The 21,490-nt window shown below is 44.2% G+C and overlaps 1 protein-coding gene across 2 annotated transcripts in view; it reads left to right on the forward strand.

Annotated features, from left to right (window-relative positions):
* Window positions 1–21,490, forward strand: part of Colec12 (collectin subfamily member 12) — a 165,229-nt gene that overhangs the window by 121,775 nt on the left and 21,964 nt on the right. For both annotated transcript variants that reach the window (XM_051163721.1, XM_051163720.1), the window contains exons 3-4: window positions 12,903–13,025; window positions 21,305–21,403. In XM_051163721.1, coding sequence (XP_051019678.1) covers window positions 12,903–13,025; window positions 21,305–21,403 — 222 coding nt within the window. The remainder of the gene's footprint in view (window positions 1–12,902; window positions 13,026–21,304; window positions 21,404–21,490) is intronic.

A 21,490-nucleotide genomic window follows, 5' to 3' on the forward strand; every position in this document is an offset into this window, starting at 1 on the left:
ATTAAAAGTTTTTGTACAATACAGTATACTACAATAGAAATTAAGGGCACTGGGGCTAGGGGTGTGGCTTAGTGGTTGAATGTTTTCCTAGCATGTCTGAAGCCCTGGTGGGTGGGGGTCGGGGGTGATCCCCTGCACTGCCAATAAGTAACATGGGTTGGTTGATGGCATCTGTTTGGTTTCTTCATACATATTTTCTGGATGTTTTGTTTGCTTGCTTTTGAAGGCATGTGGAGGGAGGGAGTTGAGACTGTAGAAGACCGGGGATGTGCCTCTTCCACAGATAAATACTGCTGGAAGCTGAGTAGTCAGCTCAGTATGTAAAGTGCATCACGGCATATGTCTGTACTGAAGGGGCAGGAATGAGGGAAACAGGAAGATCCCTGGGGCTTGCTGGCCAAGCAGCCTAACCAAGTTGAAAAGCGCCAGGTGAGAAATCTATCTCAAAAATAAAAGACATGCCAGGCAGTGGTGGTGCATGCCTTTAACCCCAGCACTCTGGAGGCACAGCAGATGGATCTCTGTGAGTCTGAGGCCAGTTTGGTGTACAGAGTGAGTGCCAGGGACAGCCAAGGCTACACAGAGAAACCTTGTCTTGAAAAACATAAAGATAGATAGATAGATAGATAGATAGATAGATAGATAGATAGACAGACAGACAGACAGACAGACAGACAGACAGACAGACAGACAGACTGTCTCAAGTTTATCCAAATCCTCTTCTGGGCTCTGTGGGCACCACATGTACGTGGTGCACTGACAAGCTTCTAAAGTATTTAAACTGAAGAATGACAAGGAGACACACAGCACTGACCTCTGGCCTCTGCATGTCCACACACAGGCACGTGCACCTACACACCAAAAACTGAATGATCGGTCGCCAGCAGCTGGTGGAAATATTCCGATGTTTCTGTGATCTTGTTTTTCTTTCTCAATGCTACAGCTTTCCTTTCCTCCTGTTCAGTCTAGATAATCACAATACTGTTCTTTTCCCAAAGAAATCCCATTTCAGTCTCTACGCTGTAGCCCCTTTCATCCTGCCCTGGACCCGTATAACAGAAGGAGCCCTCGCTAAACCAGGGCCCCCTGGAGCCCTGGCTTTCCCAGCAGGGCCTGGATAAACACTTTTCTTACATGATTTGTGCCCAGTCTGTGCTATGCTCCTGGGAATTAAGCAAGAGTGGAAGGGGGTCTTCCACCAAGCTCACAGCCACCAAGTTCAACTTGTGTGCGCTAGTACTGCAGATAAAGCATGGTGACCATGTGACGACAGTCACTCACTCAGCTTCCGTGGATCATAGAAGATTCGTGCTTGGCTTTGATGAGCACTGTCATAATAACAGTGGTGTAGCATATGGTCCTCACCAGTGCTGTTCGTTGGGTGTTGGTCCCCCCAGTACTGTCAGAGGTGATTGATTGCGGAAGGACAGCCAGTGGGTTGTGCTTCTACATGCCGGCGGTTTTGAACAGCTTTGCCACTGACAGGAAGGAGCATTGCATAGTAGCAAGAGCTGTACAGTTAGGCTTAATTTTAGCCCTCAATTAGGAATGGACTGTTAGGAATCACCGAGCCCTTCTCTTTCACTTCCTCTTCAGGGCTGGGCACAGTGTGTTGGGGCAGGAGGCTGCAATGTGCTGTCTTTGTACTTGTAAAAAGGACACCACTGGGCTGGCATTAGTAGGACTTAAGCTTTAGTTACTTTTCCAGCTGTTAGGTTGGGTAGCTGGGCTTCCCCAGACAGGAAGCACTCTGGCCAAGCCATACTTTAGGAATATCTAAGCCCACCCCAGGGATCCTCTTGTCAGTAACCCCTCAGAGAAAGTACTTCTTTAGAGGGATTATGTATGATTGAGTGTGTGTGTGTGTGTTGTGTGTGTGTGTGCGCGTGCATGTGCGTGTGTGCATATGTAAATGTGGAGGCCAGAAATCAGCTTTAGGTGTCATTTCTTAGGTGTCATTCACCTTGGATTGTGAGACAGGCTCTCTCATGGCCTGCAGTTTGCTGAATAGGCTAGGCTAGCTGCTCCACAAGCTCCAGGGATCTGCCTCTCCCTGCCTCACCAGCACTACGATCAGAAGCTCACGCTACCACACTTGGTTCTTTATCTTGGTTCTGGGCAGCTCAGGTCCTCATGCTTGTGTGGCCAGCACGTTACCAGATGAGCTGCTTCAGCAGCCCTGTTGGAGAGACTTTCTACCACACCTGAGTTGCACCAGCCTCAGTGCTATGCTGGCAAATGCTTAACAAACAGCTCTCTAGAAAACAACGGCCCTGTGGTGAGTTGTGTGTTCACTTCCAAGGTAGAAATAGATTCAGTGCGTGTGTCCAATTTCAAGGTATGTGTGTAAAGTTCAGGACCACGGGGCCGTGAAGACATACAGACAGGAGGTTCTCACCAGTCACGTAGCTCCGGCCACACTGCTGAGAAATCTGTGAGAAACTGTATGTTTGAGTTGTGCTGCTGTCTGAAGTCAGTCACGTGCGTATACAAAAGTGTGTTTTTAGTTATTTTATTTTTTAACACATTTCCAAATTTTAACTGTGTTAGGAACTCTTTTGGTGTGGAAATTTAGTAAGTCAAGATGTTCCCATTTACTTGACGTTCTGTTATAACTGGCTGCATGCCTTCTGGTGTTTCTGTTGAGTGGCTTTTTGTTTAATTTCCAGATTCATTCTTTTGTCTTGAAACTCATGGTTCTTGGTCCCATGAAAAGTGTCTTCCTTCCTTCTGCCCTGTGCTCAGTTTTAATAACAAGTGTGTGGCTGGTGAACTGGATGGCCATGCTCTGCAAATCAAAGCTATACTTTCCCCATCGTTAATTAGCCAACCTTCCCTCCCGTGGGTCGTTTTAAGTTGGCTGACTTGTTTCCATGAAGGTTCTGGACCAAGATGTGTCCATTGCAGGATAGACTAGACACTAGCCATAAAGTCTGTCGGTGTCCAGGCTCCTTTCCTCACAATTCTAAGTATTCTTTCTCTTGAAGAGGAATGCACAGTGTGTATCAGGCTTACTGTTATTTTCATTCACATGGAAGCTCCCGCCCCTTTCATTAAGATACTGGTTTTTTTCTTGTTCCAAGAAAGCAAGGGTAAAGCTGGAGACTTGGCTCAGTGTAAGACCGTTTGCTGTGCAAGCAAAGATAGGCCTGGCTGCCTGTACCGGTAATCCCAGCACTGTAGGGTGAAGACAGGTAGATTCTAGCAGCTTACTGGCCAGCTGAAACTGAGCTAGAAGGTCAGTGAGAGACCCTGCCTTAAGGAAAATTCCTGTTGCCTCCAAGTGCACACACCTTCACTTCTCTCTCTCTCTCTCTGTCTCTCTCTCTGTCTCTCTCTCTCTCTCACACACACACACACATACACACACACACACATACACACACACCACATAAAAGAAAGGAAGAGTGCATATGAGAGAACAGATTCAGGCTTTGATGTGAGCACCTGTATTACCCATAATCTTCCCACCCAGCACTGTTTCCGCCATCAACAGCAGATAACTATCATTAACTGAAGTTGATCCTGCTCAGTTGTAACATTTTGTTACTCCTTCAGCTGCCCCAGAGTGACACTTTTTAAAACACCAACACTACAGGCAAGTGGGGGCGGGGCATGGGCTTTTGTGTCACCCTCTCCTTTGTCAAGTTGAGCTTGGGGAATGCTGAGTATAGAAACCCAAGCGTCAGTGGACTGCTGCCAGGAGAGGTCTCAAGGCGTGTGTCCTGTTCGTCCCCCACTCCAGCGCCCACTCCTGCCTCAACCAGAGGGCCAGCGTCCTTCTGTGGAGCACTTGCCTGGGTGGGCGGATGGTGCACACTGAGTATCTGAATGTTGACATCCGTGCACCTCTCCGAGGATGCCTACACCCTGGCCTACAGGACAGTGAGGTCATTCTGTCACTCCTCATCTGCAAGGACAGACACAAAGAGCTATTCCCCCTCGGTGTGAAGGAGATTGGCAGGGAACCATCTTCCTTATCCCGGTACCCTGCCTCCATTCCACTCTTACTCAGTTCAGTCCCATGGTATGCAAGACGTCAGAGAATGCCCGTTTGTTCAGAGAAGTGAAAAGCCATACTACCAAAAAATATTAAATCTCCATCCCTGTCAAAGGAGGTGTCCTGAAAATGGCATTTAAATTACTTGAGAGACACATACATGAGTGCAGATGTGCGCAGTGCAGCAGGCAGTGAGGGCGTAGGTGCAAGGTGAATTAGGAAGGGATTCACTGAAGAGGAGGTTGGCTAGTCATAAGGAAATTGTTTGGTAGATGGAAAGGAGACTTTAGGAAGAGAAGAATAATACCAAAGCCCAGAGATTAAATGTTTGGGTAGCCCAGGCTGTTATCCCTGGACCTGGTACGTAGCATGCGCCCCATTCTTAGTCCTCAAATAGAACTTCTTTTATTCTCATCTCATCATAAAGACACATTGTGAGAAATGAGCACAGTGATTTGGTGACATTTGGAGTCTGAAAAGTTCTATGGGGTGTCAGGAAATTTGGACCCTAAAGCCAGCCCAAATAATCATAGAACCTTCTACCACTAGAGGAACTGATACACAACAGTGGACACTATTGGGATTTATAAACAAAGAGGATCATGTGGCTTTTGTAGGGGGAAAAAAATGCTTGACTACTTACCCCAGCTAGATTTTTGGTGTTTGCTTTTTCAGGAGATTTCAGATTGTCTTTAGTCATTATTGGCAAGCCCTGTCTTTACCTTTCTGCTGTGTGTGCTTGGTTCCTGCAAGCTTCCACCAGCAAATGTTCAGGTCTATAGAAAAGGACTTTGGGGGCTGGAGGTTAAGAGCACTGGCTATTCTTCCAGAGGTCCTGAGTTCAATTCCCAGAAACCACATGGTGGCTCACAACCATCTATAATGAAATCTGGTGCCCTCTTCTGGCATGTATATGTAATAAATAAAAAAAAAAAGAAAAAAGAAAGAAGGAAGGAAAAGACTTTGGAGACTTGTCTTTGGAATTCCTATCTCAGTGCATAGACCTTCAAAAGAAAACATGCTAACGGCGACTGACTTGATCTGGTTTCTAGGCCAAGCTGTTGGAAGCCTCTATGTGCCCCATAGTTTGACTTGAAATCGGTTACCCTCTCACCGCAGTCCACCCTGTTCTCAGAACACTACCTCCTTGTGGGGTGGGGGGAGGCACAGCTGTTCTCCACAAGGGGTCGGTCCACAAGCTTTCTTGACAACAGACCTTTATAGCTGATCTTGCTCATTCACGGAATAATGAGCATTTATTTAGGATGAAATCACCTTGCTTGCTGATCAGGTATGTTGACACAGAAAGAAGAGTTACAACGTGCAGACATCTGGGCCCTGTCATAGTTAATGGGGACGACATTTTATTGCTCACATCTGAGAAAGCTTCTCTCTCAACACATAAAATGTTCTGTACGGCTTTATTCTGACAGGACGCTTGTCATGCACATTTAACCCGTCAGCTCCCTGCAATTTAGCTAGTTAGCCATTCTCCCCCCCCCCACCCCACTCTACCCCCCCAAAAGTAAAATAAGCTTGAAGAAATGTGTGACAGAGTTGTGTCCAAGTCCCAGTTCTGTGAAATGGTTGAGGAAACGCGACTTGTTTGACTATCCAGTTTTCTAAAGTCTAGAAAGTGAGGGTGGGAGCTCCTGCTCTGAGGAGTAAGCAGCAAGGAGGGAGAGTTTGGCCCACATTGGGTCCCCAGAAATAGCAATAATTCTTAGCAATTCCTGTTTGTGTTTGCAGCAGTCACAGACTCTGCACCAACCAGGAAAATATCTGGCAGCCTCTCTCCAAGTCCGTGCATGGCATGTGTCCATCTTAGTTATGCGGCAGACTCTCGTGGGTCATGTGGGAGCTGAATCACCAGAGTTCTTTTTGTGCAGAGATTCAGAGCTTAGTCACAGAAGGACACCACATAGTAGTGCCAGAAAATGAAGCTGCCAGGATTGCTGGGATCCATCGTCCATTCACTCTGTGCCATAGAATGAAGCAACCAGGAATGCAGCCAAGAGGGAGGGGACCAGCTAGGAGGAGTGTATAGACGAGATGTGATGTTTGACCTCTGCTCGGAACTGAAAGCATTTGTGGACAGCTCATCCGATAAAGAATTCTTATTATATAAAAACCGCAAAGAGAAAATGATGGTGTTGTTTTGAGACACTGTACATTCTGGCAGACACTCTATATTCTGAGTGGGACCACTACATCTGTTTTTTGCCTATAGCAATTCTTTATTTAAAAAAAAAAAGCGGTGTATAAATTATAAATCTTAAATAAATAATACTTACTCTTAAAAAAAATTAAAGTCAAGCCAGAATCACTACTAGCCTTCTTTTATATATATGAAAAATAAATAGAAAGAAAGTATACCATTGGTAAATGCATAGACTGTTACAGTAAATTCATAATAAATGTGGAAGGGCTTACTCATAAAACTATTGTCTAACTAATCTTGTTTTTCTGATTTGGATACATGTTCATGAATAGACTTTTGAAGAGAAGTGCTGCTTGTTTGTACAGAACGTGGCTTCTTGTCTTGATTCCATTTTTGTGATTCCCCATGTCACAAGGAAACTTGGCATGCTAAGGTATCCAGGACTGGGGTTTACATTTAGGAAATAAATTCACTTAATAAGAAAAAGAGGTATACTAACAAAATTCATATTATATCACGTACTAAGTGGCCTGTGTAATGAGGACAAGCTAACCGTCTATGGGGTGAGAGGGTCTAGGCATGTAGCCTCTCGTGATTTCATAGCATTGGAGCAGCTAGCCAGGATGTGGACTCTGTTTTGTTGTTGTGGAGGGCAGTTATAATTATGTGTAGGTATTTATTTGACTCATCAGTTTTACTGTTAGGGCCAAGTCATTCTCCGAGGTTTATGGGAATATATGCCACCAGGCAATAGATTAGTAACTATAGAAAAGCCACATGAAAAGGTCACTTCAAATCTCAGATCGAAACTGTGGTCTTTGGGATTTTGCAATCTACCAGCTTTTTGATGCCTCTTTTTGGCCATATTGTCTTGAGGTAATTAAAATGACCCAGATTGTTCTACTATGCCCACGGTGCAACCTCACCTATTAAGGAAGAGGCTCAATTAGTGTGAATCCCTCTTAACGGACAAGGCCATCTTGGGTGACACACATGGCAGGCAAACACAACAGAGAAGGGAATGCTACACACACACACACACACACACACACATACACACACACCCCTTTCTCAAAAAGATTGGAAAAGCAGACTGGATTGAAGCCTGGGTCACAGCACTTGGGAGGCTCTTATGGAGAATCACAGCCACAAGGAATTCTCTTTACTGATGAATTCCTCTGGCCCTTTGTACTGCCATTCTTGGGGCGTGTCAGTTATTCCTGCAACTAGCTAACCACCCCCAGTTGGTGGCCTCATCCCATCCCATTCTTACCTAAAACATGTGTTACTGGAAATAGGGAAACAGAGAACTTTTGAGTGTAGACACTGGAGACCAAATTGTCTGCCTGTTCCTAACTTTCATTGGCTATTCAAGTTCATCAGACTGAGTCTGGCTTCATGGGCCCCCGAAGGTTTTTGCATAATAAAGACTTGAACACTGGAAAATACATTCAAACCATGAGCCAAGAATGGATTGGAGTGGGAGGTAGTTCAAGAGGGGAAGCATGAACCCTTAAGGCCCTTTCTGCCTGTGGCCAGCTGCTTTACAAATGTGCTGTTTGGGGCAGGCATCTCAAGAAGCTGGATCTCTTGGTGGTAAGGAGCAGAGTTGCTCCACCTCCTGAACTGAAATCTCTGATGCGCAGCATCCTGAAGATTGGTCCCCCTCTGCTCTTCCTCCACTTCCCTCAGCCCCCCTGGAAACAAAGCCCCTAGTCTCTGGAAAGTAATGCTAAGTAAACAAACACTACAAAGGCTGGTAACAGGAGGATATCTCGCAAATGTTTGATTTTGTGTGTGTGTGTGACTAAGTAGGTTCAAGGAGGAAGGGGTCTCTCAGCTCCAGGAGCCTGCAGGGCCTCTTTGTAGTAGGTTTCTATATGTTTAGCCAGATGTCATCCTGGGGGAGGGCAGAGAAGGAAAGATAAAACGGAGTTCTTATTAAAAATAAGTCTTCTGAGGGAGGAAAACAACGAGCCAGAGAAAGTGTGTCAAGTGGAAAGGGAGGCCAGGCTGTGCCATCTGATATTGATTAACCCTGATAATCGGCAGTGGGAAGCGCACACTGCCGGGAAGCACCTGGGCCTGTGGCATCTGTCCGGGAGTGGATCTTTGTGCATCCCACATGTGAGGATGCCCAGTGACAACCCAGTGCTAGCACACAGACGACAGGAGGACAGATGCCTGTGATAGTCAGGACACGTGCCTTCCAATCTTGTCTCACCTCACTGGACCCTCATTTTCCCTTCAGTAACACAGTGACATTGTGTTTAAATGACCTCTTTTCTATCCTCAAACTCCCAAATTCCATTGTTCATCGTGATCTCTCCAACCAAATCTTCCAAGGGTCTTCTTGTAGAAGGTAAGAAATCACCCTGAAGAAGTGTGAAGAACTTACACACTACAAGCCCCCAAACCCAGGGGAATGACCCCCACCCCCAGCAGCAGCTAATCTTTCTGCAAGAGATTGGCCCAACATCTGTGTGTCTGTTATTCTCCTCTCTTGCAGTTTCTACCAAAACCAATGTGTTCTTTCTCAACACAGAATGTGACATGTTTGCAGGTCTACTTACAAGTTTTTTTCTCCTCGTTTTAATAGCACTTTCACATCTTCTGAATAAAAGAGGCTTTGTTTTATTTTAATTAATTTTTATGTATTTATTTATGTGTATGTGTGTTTGCTCGTACACACATGTGCATGCACTTAGGTGGAGGTCAGAGGACAATTTCTCCGAGTCACAGTTGGGTCTCTCCTACCACATGGCCCCTGGGGATCAAAGTCAGGTGCCTTCACCTACTGAGCCATCGATAACCCAACTTTATCTTAAACCTAAATCTTGACTAGAGTTTGTATATGTATATATTCATTTGTTTGTTTATCTCTTAGCTAAGGGTGAGGCATTAAAGGTTGTTTTTGTCATTTCCTTCTTTGCAAAGGTCATGAGAGAGGGTGAGGCTGGATTCCAGCGGGAATGGAAAAGAAAGCTTCTGCTGGGGGTAGAGATCTCATGCTGAGGCAGTGGCAATGGATGAGCAGATCAAGGGGGAAGGCTCGTAGAGGTTGTGCTATGTGTAACATGGCACTTAAGCTCTCACTACTGTGCCTCCCTGTAGCCTGTTCTATGGATTCCAAATACTACCCATAAAGGACTCGGCTCAGCACTTGGTACTTTGTCTGAAGCCAGTGATCATCAGGAAATTGGGTGATAATGACAGTGATGAAAATTCCCTATCCGAAGGTCAGTAGGGACTCATAAACTGAAGAGTAAGTAGAGGAGGCGCACCCAGTGATTTTAGTTTAGTATGTAGGTTGAATGGAAGTTAGAAATGAATTTTGCAGATGTAGTTATTAGGGCAGCAATGGGCATGAGGCCGCACTGAGACAATTAAGTATGGCGGATAAGCGTGGTTGTTCTACAAGTCTGAGGACCCACTAAAGAAGTAGGCAGACAAGAGTGGTTGTTCTACAGGGAAGAGGACCCACTAAAGAAGTAGGGCAGACAAGAGTGGATGCTCTACAGGGAAGAGGACCCACTAAACAAGTAGGCAGACAAGAGTGGTTGTTCTACAGGGAAGAGGACCCACTAAAGAAGTAGGGCAGACAAGAGTGGATGCTCTACAGGGAAGAGGACCCGAGTTTGAATCTTTAACGCCTGTGTAAAAATTAGACATGGTTCTGCGCACCTGAAAACCCAGTGTGTTGTGGCCAGAGACTGCAGAGCCCAAGAGCCTGCCAGCTAGCCTGGCTAAATGGCGGCTCCTGGCTTGCTGAGAGGCACTGTCTCTAGGCAATACTTTTCCCACGCAGTGGCGAATTGTAATGACAAAAACAAAAGAAAACAAAACCTGATTGATTAGCCAGGCATGGTGGCCTACGCCTTTAATCCCATCACTCGAGGTGTCCTGGTCTACAAAGTGAGTTTGGGACAGCCAGGGCTACACAGAGGAACTGTCTCTTGAAAAACAAAGCAAGGGGGCTGGAGAGATGGCTCAGGGGTTAAGAGCACTGGCTGCTCTTCCAGAGGTCCTGAGTTCAATTCCCAGCATCCGCATGGCAGCTCACAACTGTCTATAACTCTAGTTCCAGGGACCTAACACCCTCATCTAGACATATGCAGTCAAAACACCAGTGCACATGAAATAAAAAAATAAACAAATTATTAAAAGAAAAACAAAATGATTTACTGTAGGTGTGTTTGATGAATGAATTTGATTCTACAACTTCATCTAAAAGCCATTGGCAAATCGGCAGCTTACAGTCATGCCCAGCTTCCAAATGAAACTCCTGTCCCTCAAATTGTGGTCCTTAGGTGAGAATCACCTAGACCTTGCTAACTGTGGCTCCTAGCTCAGGCTTACTACATTGGAATCTGCATTTTGAAAATGTGATAAGGGAAGCCCTGTCAAGTTTGAGAAATTGATCTCCTGGGATGTTAGACATTCACACTCTTAAACCCCTCCTCAGGTTCCAGAGTCAGAAAACCTGTGGCCATGAGCCCTTCAAGTGATCTTGGTGTGCCCCCACCCCCCATCAAGAGGCCTGCTCTGAGACACGTGAGGAAAGTCCCTCTTGCCTGTGGCATAGAACCCTGCAGGGAGTGGCTGAGTCCTGAGAGCTAAGCTTCAGCCATTGTTAGCATGCTATTCCTTCCCCTGTTACAGTAAACACAGCTGTAGAATTGTTCAAGATACTACATAAAGCGACAAACCAAAGGAGAGAAGTTTGCCTAAGGCTTAGTCCTCCTGGCTTGCCCACCGGAAGCTACCCGTGTACAATTCTTGATCAGCTGTTTGTGCTGTCCTCCTCTGGGGCTCCGTGAGTGTAAACACAGGGCATGCTGGGAAGGACCATATAGATCCATGAGCCTCTGCAATGTGAGTTCTATGCTAAACACCCACAGTCTTGTCTTCTGCATTTCCAACCAGTCAGATGAACAGTTTCTCTTCGTGGGTTACTTCCGGGAGTCTCTTGCAGCATGGATGCAGGTTTTCCCACTTAAACTAGCCTATTTCTCAAAGAGTTAAGATGTAAGCAGTAAAAATTACCTCCTTTCATTAAATTATTTATGAAAATTTTATTTTCATAAACATGTTCCCTTTTTTCAGTAGTTGTTATTCAGAATACTATGATGACTTAACTAATGTTTACTGACTGTTTTGTATTCCTGTGATACATAAAATATATTTTAAAAGATTTATTTATTAATTATACAGTATTTTGCTTCCCTGTCAGAAGAGGGCACCAGATCTCATAATAGATGGTTGTGAGCCACCATGTGGTTGCTGGGAATTGAACTCAGGACCTTTGGAAGAGCAGACAGTGCTCTTAACCTCTCAGCCATCTCTCTAGCCCATAAAATATTTTTATATTGAACATTTGATGATAAAACCATGTTTTCTTCTATAGATTCTAGAATATTAGAATCAAGGGCACGTGAATAAATCAGAGGTTAGGGTTAGGGTTTGTAGATCAGACTAATTTGTAGAATGTTCTTTTCTAAGATATAAATACTCCTTCTAGGGCTGATTTTATGTTATGTTACTATCAGTTTACCTGGCAAAATTCAAAGTTGACCTTTGAAAAATACAGGGAACAACTTAACATTTGACTCTCAAATGGGGAAATCACCCCCAGCACACGACCAAAATAAGCATCAAGACCTGAGTCTGGGTGTAAGGTGTTGTTTGAAATAATGTCCAAAACAAGAAGACACGGTTGTTTTAAGTGTTTTGTACAATAGAATTGTTATTAAAGTTCTAGCTCTAAGGTCAGCTAAATGGCTCAGCAGGTACAGACAATTACTACCAAGCCTGATGTCCTAAGTGCAATCCCCAGGTCCCACAAACTCCTCCACACACACACAGTGACATGTGTGCCCATACACATACAAATAAATAAGTAAAATGTGATTATCCGTCATCAGAGAGGCTTTCTCCCAGAGCAGATGCAGAGACCCACACCCAAATATTAAGTGAAACTCAGGGAGCTCTGTGGAAGGGGAAGAAGAATTGTAGAAGTCAGAGGGGCCAAGGACACTATGAAAACACAGCCCACAGAATCCACCAAGCAGGGCTCATAGGTGCTCACAGTGACCGAAGCCACTGAAGGCCCATCATGAGCCTGCACGTGTCTGCGCTAGGTCCTCCGCATATAACATACTACTGTGGTTGTTCAACTTGAAGTGGTTGTGGGACTCCCAATGGTGGAGTGCTGCAGTGATGAGTTTGTTTAACTTCAAAATGTTTTCATGGTATAAGAAGGCATAATCACAAAGCTCTTCTTACTCACGGTATTTAAATCCAAATGTGTTGTCATGGTTACTGTTAATTATCAACCTGGCAGGACCTGGAGTCATCCAGGAGACAAGCTTCCAGGAACATCTTGTGTGTGATCACTTAACCTGTAGGCAGGCCTGTGAGAGACTGTGCTGATTAAGTTCATTGAAATGGGCACACCCACCTCAATGATCTCCTGGGAAGGGATGCTGGAGTGTGAAGAAGAGAACATGAGCTGGCTATGTACATTGACCGCGCTCTGCTTCCTGACTGGATGGGCCCAACCGCCTCTGTCATTCTTGCTGTGATGGAATGTAGCCCTGAGCTGCATGCCAGACACACCCTTTCTCTCTAGTCAGGGCACATACACTTATAGCATCAAGGAAAATAAGATACACTTTAGCAAGGATACTGTTTAAAATGATGTTTTTGTTTCCTAGTATTAAACTCTGACTTCTCTTACAGGTATCCAGGAAGGAACACAATGTACCAAATGTAAAAATAACTGGGCACTGAAGTTTTCAATCATATTATTATACATTTTATGTGCCTTGCTAACCATCACAGTAGCCATTTTGGGATATAAAGGTGAGCATTCTTTCTTTTTTCCTTCCAAATAGCAAAAGGGGGGGGAGGGGACAGTGAAATTTAAACACAGAAAAATCATTTTTAGAAGAATGAGGTACAGGTGTTAGGTCCCTTGGCCCCTCCAAGGATCTCAAAACTTTTGTATGCTATTATTCCTTCATGCAGGACTTGCATATATAACCTATATACAGCCATAAGTCATTTCTAGATAACTTATAATATCTAATACAAGATAAATGCTATGTACGCAGACGTTGTACTTCATTATTTAGAAAATAATGCCCAATTAATGTGTGTGTGTTCAATACAAATACATTTTTCCCAAATATTTTCATTGAGAGGTTGGATGAATCCACGGACCCGGAGCCCCTGAAGGACAATTGAGTTATATTGAAGATATCCTGGTGTAAAATTCCCTAACCCCATGAGATCCACCCTTGTGTCCTGAGACCTTAGCTGTGGCTGAGACAGTACCGATTCCCGTCATAGTCATGCACAGACAGCCATTTAGTAGTCAGAAAGGTTTTTCCCTCTTTGTTGCTTTTCCCCACCTTTCCCCAGCCATTCCCTCTTCCTCTGTTTTGTTTTTGTTTTTGTTTTTTGTTTTGTTTTGTTTTTTTCTTTTTCTTTTTTATCTTCTCTAAGAGATTCTGTGAAAACCTGCAGCCCTCACCTAGGAAAATGCTACTGACAGAGAAGACCAAGCAGTACACAGGCTCTCCAGGGCCATGACTCACCCACGAAGGGACTGCCCAATTGATGCCCTTTTAGTTTTTGTGTGTTTTCTCGACAGTACATTCAGTCACTGTTGTTTATATATCTCCATAAAAATAATGCCTCCTAGAAATTAAACTTACAGGCAGCAGCACCACCTCTATTTGCTTAGTAAAACATTAGCCCTACTGTACCTAACCATGGTAGAGAAGATTTTTCTCTGAATCCTCTAGTCTTCAGACTTGCTAATCTAGGTCCCCAAAACACACACACACACACACACACACACACACACACACACACATACCCTGCTTCACCATTTCCCTCTCAAAGACCATAGGTAGGTGTCATGATTCAGAAACACAAAACTACATAATCCTTGTATAGAAAGCAAACATAGAAGCCTTCCCTATCACAGTGACATGAGACAGACAAGGTGACTGGTTGTAGCACAGGGGCACACTTGGGTCACTCGTCTTCCCACCATTCTCTCAGTAGTCACCTCAGCTGCGGTTGCACCTCAGAGCTGACAGATTTACCAAGTGGAGTTACTGCACCTTCCCTGTCCCTTAACTCATAGTGACAGTTTAGGAAGAAAAAGTCTGAGAGTAAATTCCCTCCCTCTCTGAGTGGCTTCTGGGAGGCAGGATGAATACATCTGAACTAGAGTTGACTTAGGAAACAGATGGCCCAAATTCAACACGATTCTACCTATTGTATAACACATTTATGAATATCCAGTAAGTGTCTGCCACTGTGCCGGGCATCACATTAGCCCTGCCCTGTTTAGTGCTACAGTGAGTGTCCCTCACTGTAGGCCCTGTTAAACCATGTCATTATGGCCAGTGTGTCTCTGACCAAACTACAGAACTCTACGAAAACTGATCTAGAGATGGTGTGATTTTTGTAAAGCAATAACCATCACACCACTTTTCAAGGTAGTCAGGATGAGCAAAGCTGTTGGTCTAGAATCGACCTACATTATCTCACTGTATTTATTCATATCTATGGAAAATTAAAGTGTATCCCACAAAGCACATTGATTGATAAGTTGGAGTAATAAGAATTTAGAAAATTGCCTGCTTGTTTTATCCATTTGTGATGAATTTATTTAATTTGTAGAGACCTAAATTTTCTCATGAAGAAGCAAAGACATTGGTCAAGAAAGGCTGCTGAATCATGATGAGGGCTGGGCTCTGACCCCTTCTTTCCTGGACTATGGTTTTTCCTAGTGGGACAAAAGATGGTTGAAAACAGTCAGTCAGTAAGGGGTGTCAGGGCTCAGTACAGTGTGAAAGCATGCGAGTTAAAGTTTAGCACTAGCAGAGAGAGCAGAGGGGATTAATGGATATATTTTGTGAATTTTACTCTTCCAGAAAGAAAGGCTAAGATTTGCAGCTTTGGGATTATACAGAAAGCCCAAGAATCCAGCTCTCTTTTTACCGCACCTCCCACGACATTAGGATCACTCTCGCATGTCCATGTGCTGGTCACTGGCCTGTGGTCCTGGACTGTGTTGTACCTAAAGGGCCTCTCCTCACTTCTCAGTTTCTGATACATGTCTCACCAGAACCCCCTGAGTGGAGCCTCCTATTTGTTCCCATGGAGAGTGTCCCTCACTGTAGGCCCTGTTAAACCATGTCATTATGGCCAGTGTGTCTCTGACCAAACTACAGAACTCTACGAAAACTGTCTTTTATTTATGAAATCTCCCACTAGTACCTACAAGTATGGCTTCTTTGTTAGGTACCCAGAAAAGTTAGCTACATGATGGGGTGGGTAGATGGATTGAGGCTGGTTTCTATGCAGATAAGGAACAGATGCCCAGGCATCTCTGAGCCAGTCTGTGTGAGGGGATTACTGCTCTTCAAAGCACTACCCAGACAGAACATTCCGGAGGTCAGCATAGCTTTGCTCTGTGGTGCAATCTTACCAAGGTGAAAAGAGAAGAGATCTGGGGAATAGATGACATCTTGTCACTCTTTCCTCTCCTTCAATGCCTTCATTCCTCTGGTCTCTGCTGACAAAAAGAAGATAATGCAATGTATTCTTCTGGTCACCAAGGCTAGCCTTAACGAACTCAGAGTTGACGTTTTCCAGATGTACTTTCTCTTTACGTGATCTGATTCCTCTTTCTAGCTGATAAGACTCTGGTGACTCCAGTGTTGTAGGAGGCAGAAAGATATACCCAGTCCTCCTTTCACAGCCCCCACCCTTGATGACTAGAAAAACCCTTCCCTGTTAAATGAAAGAAGAAAAATATGCAGTGAAAGTAGTCCAAGGAGGTGTCTCTCTGAAGACGATGAAAGGAAACGAAACTCCCTTAGACAGTGTTGGCAAGCTATTTCTGTACTATATTCCTCAAAATTGTTCTTTGCTTCTCCTTTTATGTTACTTCCATAGCTATATGTTAGAATCTAACAAAGTTTCATGCAGAGAATTTGCTGAGCAAGCTGGAGGATCACTTAGTCACTCAGATGCAGTCTGTACAGCAGCTGTGACCATGGGTCACGTTGCTCAGGTTGCGGAAATATGTTTTTAGACAGTTGCAGTTTGGTACATCCTCCACACTAGACTCTTTTTTATTAGTCTACAAGCCTACATGAAGGGCATCATGATTTAAGCTCTTCAGTAAGTCATGTTCCTTCCAGAACATTCCCTAACTATGAAAATCCTATTCCATTGGCCTGCCTAGCAGGCCCTTCTTGCAATGCTTAGAATGAAGAAAGGCACAAATCTGAATCAGCAAGTCTTACCCTTTGTCTGAAACCTGGCTGCTAAACTTTGCCAGCATAGTGAAGACACCAGAGGATACACAGACACATCAAAGCACACTTTAGAACTTGAGATGACGTCCTGCAGACTTTCTGATTCTCAGTAATGAATCTTGAGATAGTGTTAATGGTAGAAATGCCTTTGATGAGTTCCCAGGTTGTGTAACTGCTGGTACTGGAATTCCCAAGACTGTTGAGAGCCTTTCCCTGCGTCTTTTATTTGTCAGTGTAGCACAAGCATTTTCAACGGCAGGTGGGAGCTCTGTGCTGTTCTTGTTCCCTGCCCTCAGGAAGGAGCCGTGGTGTGTCTCTTTACCTTCAATATTTAGCACCATGGCAGATGCATAATAAACATCTCTTGATGGTAGCGTTAAAGAAAAAAGGATGAAGCCATGATTGCTTCCCCCTTTAGGGATTTTCCTTAATTAGAGAAAATCAGATTGAAGAAAGAAATAGTAAAGAAAAATTCATGTGGGGTTGAAGATGTGGATTTTAGAGGTTTATCTCCTAGCCTGGTGTCTCCTTTTGTCTCTCACAAGTTGTGTGATTGGGATGTTCTTGACCATCTCTAAAACTCAGTATCTATCCTCCTCTGTAAAATAGAGGTTAGAAGAACCAACTGCAGTGATGGTACAGTACACATAGCACAAACTAGGAGTTATATTTCATATCATAAAAACACACAGACTAGTGTTATTGTCATTCAAAGATTCCGTTGGTGTGTTCCAGACTCAAGTGAGACACAAAGCTTAATGCCATGGGGTAGACCTTTAATCACAGCGCTCTTAGAGTCAGAGGTGGAGGAATCTCTCAGTTTGAGGCTAACCTGGTCTACAGAGCAAGTCCAGGACAGCCAAAGCTACACAGAGAAACTGTCTCAAAAACAAAACAAAACAAAACAAAAAACAAACAAAAGAAAACGAAGTAAGTGGAAACAAAAGGGGGCGAGGAAGGAATAGCGCCAAGGTGTAAAGGTCACCCACCTGACTCTCGGGTGAATGTGCCTGGAGTGGGGTGGGGCTGCAGGCATACCAACTCAACCTTCACTGACGAAAATCTCCTTCTGATGAAAACAATCCACACCAGAAACAGTTCCTAGTTGAAGGGCCCCATGGACAGCCTGAACGCTGGCGCCTCTTCTGTGCTGCCTCTTTGTTTAGGAAAATGACCAGAAACAGGTCTGTGTCGACTTGGAATTTCTAGCATGAGACGAGAAGCTCAGCCATTATGCTTCTGGCTGAAAATTTGTGCTACAAAGTAGGGGAAGACTGAGGAGGATGCTGTGTGCTAGGGCAGGGTTAGTTCTGGAGTCCTTTCAGTCAGCTTGGGCATAAAAAGCACTTGCATGCTGCCAGCATCGCAGCCCTGCAGTTTACAGCTTTATACCGGGCGCTATTTTTAAACACAGACACACACACACACATGGGGCTGGTTCATTAACACTTGTGGGCAGGACACATCATTTCCTTTCCTCATGGAAAGAAAAACTAGCAGTTGCTTTGTTCTTTTTTTTTTTTTTAAGTGAACGTATTATTCCCTTTGTCCTAAGTACACTCGAATTATCTGTCCATAACAGCTACATGTTTTTATAAACTAAAATGCAAGAAAATTCAGAGAAGGTGGAAAGCAACTGGCTGTCCGCATATTTCAGATTTTTTTATTGGCTTCCAGGAAAGAGGCAGGACTTGAGATCCTGTGTGTGGTTTGAGGACAGAATAAGGCATGTTTTCATCTGAGAGTCAAAACTGAGTCTAAGCTTATAAGCATTTTTTTTTCAAATGTAGCTTTGGCAAATGCATCAAATCTCCATGGATTCAGGAGCATGTGTGCTATCCACAGCCCCAAGGGCCAAGTTAGAACTGCGTCTCGGTGTCCCCATAGTAATTTGTTGTTTTGACTTATGTGTATTTATGTAGGGGTGGGTGGATTATGTGCACATGTGTACAGTTCCCATGGAGATATCAGACTCCCTGGTGCTGGAGTTAGAAGCACTTGTGAGCCATTTAACATGGGTGCTAAGATTTGAATGCTGTTCTTCTGCAGGAGCAGTGGTCAGTCCTAACCCCTGAGCCAGCTATCCAGCTCCTGTGTGGCAACTTTAGAAATTAATAATGATAATGACAATAATATATAATAATAATAATAACAATAATAATAATGATAACAATTTTTTAAATGTCATACTGAGATCTCCCTGATTTATATATTGACCTCTATAACCTATAGCTCAGCTACATTCCCTAGACCTCAGCAAATTCTCACTTTTTAAAATAAATGCCATAGTAGCTATTTATTACATACCGCACGATAAGCTAAGAGCTGGAGATATAGCTGACGATGGTCCTCAACTTACCATGGTTTGTCAACTTATAACAGTGTGAGGCAATAGACACCCAATAAAAAGCACACTGGGAATTTTGTTTGTTTCCCGGCTGCTGTTGTTTAAGCTCCTCCATGGCTTAAACCAGTTAGAAAACAAAGCAAAACCAGGGAAGAGTGCTATAGATGGAAGAAGAGCAAGTGGAAAAGCTCAAAAGAGAAAGAGCATTTAGGACAGTGCATTTTACTTGAAGGACAGCAGTGTGAGCTTCTTCAGGGCTCAGTTCCAGGAGCCAAGGAACTGATTTAATTTTTGGGCCACGTGTAGTCTGCTTCCTGAAAGAAGCCAGGACACTCTGGCCACATAGTCATGCATGGATAGAATATTTCAGGTAGTAAAACCTAGGTCATTGAGTTCACACATAATATGCAAAACAGCCATGCTCCTAAAACATTCTTTGTTTGTTTGTTTGTCTTTGTCTTTGCTTTTGTTTTTCCAGACAGAGTTTCTCTGTGTAGCTGTCCTAGAACTCATTCTGTAAACCAGGCTGGCCTTAAACTCAAAGATCCTCCTGCCTCTGCCTCCGCCTCCGCCTCCGCCTCCTGCCTCCTGCCTCCTGCCTCCTGCCTCCTGCCTCCTGCCTCCTGCCTCTGCCTCCTGCCTCTGCCTCTGCCTCTGCCTCCTACTTCCTGCCTCTGCCTCCTGCCTCCTGCCTCCTGCCTCTGCCTCCTGCCTCCTGCCTCTGCCTCCTGCCTCCTGCCTCCTGCCTCTGCCTCCTGCCTCCTGCCTCTGCCTCTGCCTCCTGCCTCCTGCCTCCTATCTCCTGCCTCTGCCTCTGCCTCTGCCTTTGCCTCCTACCTCCTGCCTCCTGCCTCTGCCTCCTGCCTCCTGCCTCTGCCTCCTGACTCCTGCCTCTGCCTCTGCCTCTGCCTTTGCCTCCTGCCTCCTGCCTCTGCCTCTGCCTTCTGCCTCTGCCTCCTGCCTCTGCCTCCTCCCTCCTGCCTCTGCCTCTGCCTCCGCCTCTGCCTCCCAAGTGCTGGGATTAAAGGTGTGTTAAAACATTTCTTTGAAAAAAATCATTATTAAAAAGAAGCCTGTTGATAACCAACACTCATCTTGGCCTTTGTCCGTAGTCCCAGCTACTCAGAAGGCTGAGGCAGGAGTATTAACTACACTTTTTACTTAGGATATTTTCACCTTAAAGTGGGTTTATTCGAAATAATTCCATCTTAAGTTAAGGACGTTTAAAGGATCTCCTAGTAAGCAAGCCATGACAGCACAGTGTGTAGGTCCTAGAATAAGGAACAGGCTACTGTCTTAGGGAATTCTGCAAGGTGCAGCTTAGTTGGTGGCCAGTCCAGGCAACATAGTAAGACATCATCTCTAAAACAAATGAACTTACATCTTACACATACACATACACACACACACACACACACACACACACACACACACACACACACACACACACACGAATGCATAGCAGCCAGACTTCCTGATGCCAAGCTGTTGGAGGGTGGGTGTCATGGAAGTCACTTCCAGAGAAATAGTTTGTTAGTCCTTTAGACACAAACATGAACTCCTGACCACAGAGAATGACTATCTCCCAAGGACAACTCATAAGTGAAGCCTTCTTCAACTGCATCACTACCCCACTGGAGAGTCAAGAAAACATTTTAAAAAACAATCTTGGTAAATCGTTGAATCATAATTTACACATCTACTTGGGAATTAACAAGCTATAAATTATTGTCATTAGTGAAAATAGATTTTAGGCCTAGGGGGTAGAACTCATAGTAGCAAATAGGATTTGCTTTTGGTCCTTTCTCAGGCATCTTTGTGTATACATTTAAGCCAAGTATTCTTTTATTTATTTATTTACTTACTTACTTACTTATCTATTCAAAACATGATCTCAAATATGTAGCCCTGGCTAGCCTGAAATTTGTTATGTATACCAGGCTGGCCTCCAACTTACAGAGATCCACCTGCCTCTATCTCCCTAGTGCTGTGGTTAGAGGATTGTGCCAGCATGCCCGGCTTAGGCCGTTCTTTGCCAGTGGAGTTCCCACGTGTAGAAACCACTGGAGAGGCTGAAAAGTCATAGAATTTTGTGAATGATTATAGAGTTGTATGTCTCCACATGTAGAAATAAACACAGGAGTTACAATAAGGGGTTTGATACCTAACAGAAAACTCTAGCAAATAAAAAATTGGTCCAAACACTTTCTAGAGCTTCCAAGATACTACAGAATCAAAAGACCAGTTAGAGATATATGCTTTTCCACCAAATTAGTTGCATCACTAGGTTTGTGACCAGCTATTTTTCTAAAGATCAGCCTCTACCATATTTGATCTCAGCTTTGTATTTCAAATCTGCTTTCTTCCATAATGAAATTATGTCATCTTGGAACTGAAAAACTAAGCAAGAGCAGTTAACTCAACTAACGCATTCTTTTTCTAAATCTTAGTTGTAGAGAAAATGGACAATGTCACAGGTGGCATGGAGACATCTCGCCAGACTTACAACGACAAGCTCACTGCAGTGGAAAGTGACCTGAAAAAATTAGGTAAACTGTAACAAGAGTGAACCGTTGAGTGGAGGGAGTCCCCTACACATCCACTGTAGGACTGATGACAATGTTTCAGGGTGATAA

Source organism: Acomys russatus, chromosome 20 (assembly GCF_903995435.1).
Source record: "Acomys russatus chromosome 20, mAcoRus1.1, whole genome shotgun sequence".
NCBI lineage: Eukaryota > Metazoa > Chordata > Mammalia > Rodentia > Muridae > Acomys > Acomys russatus.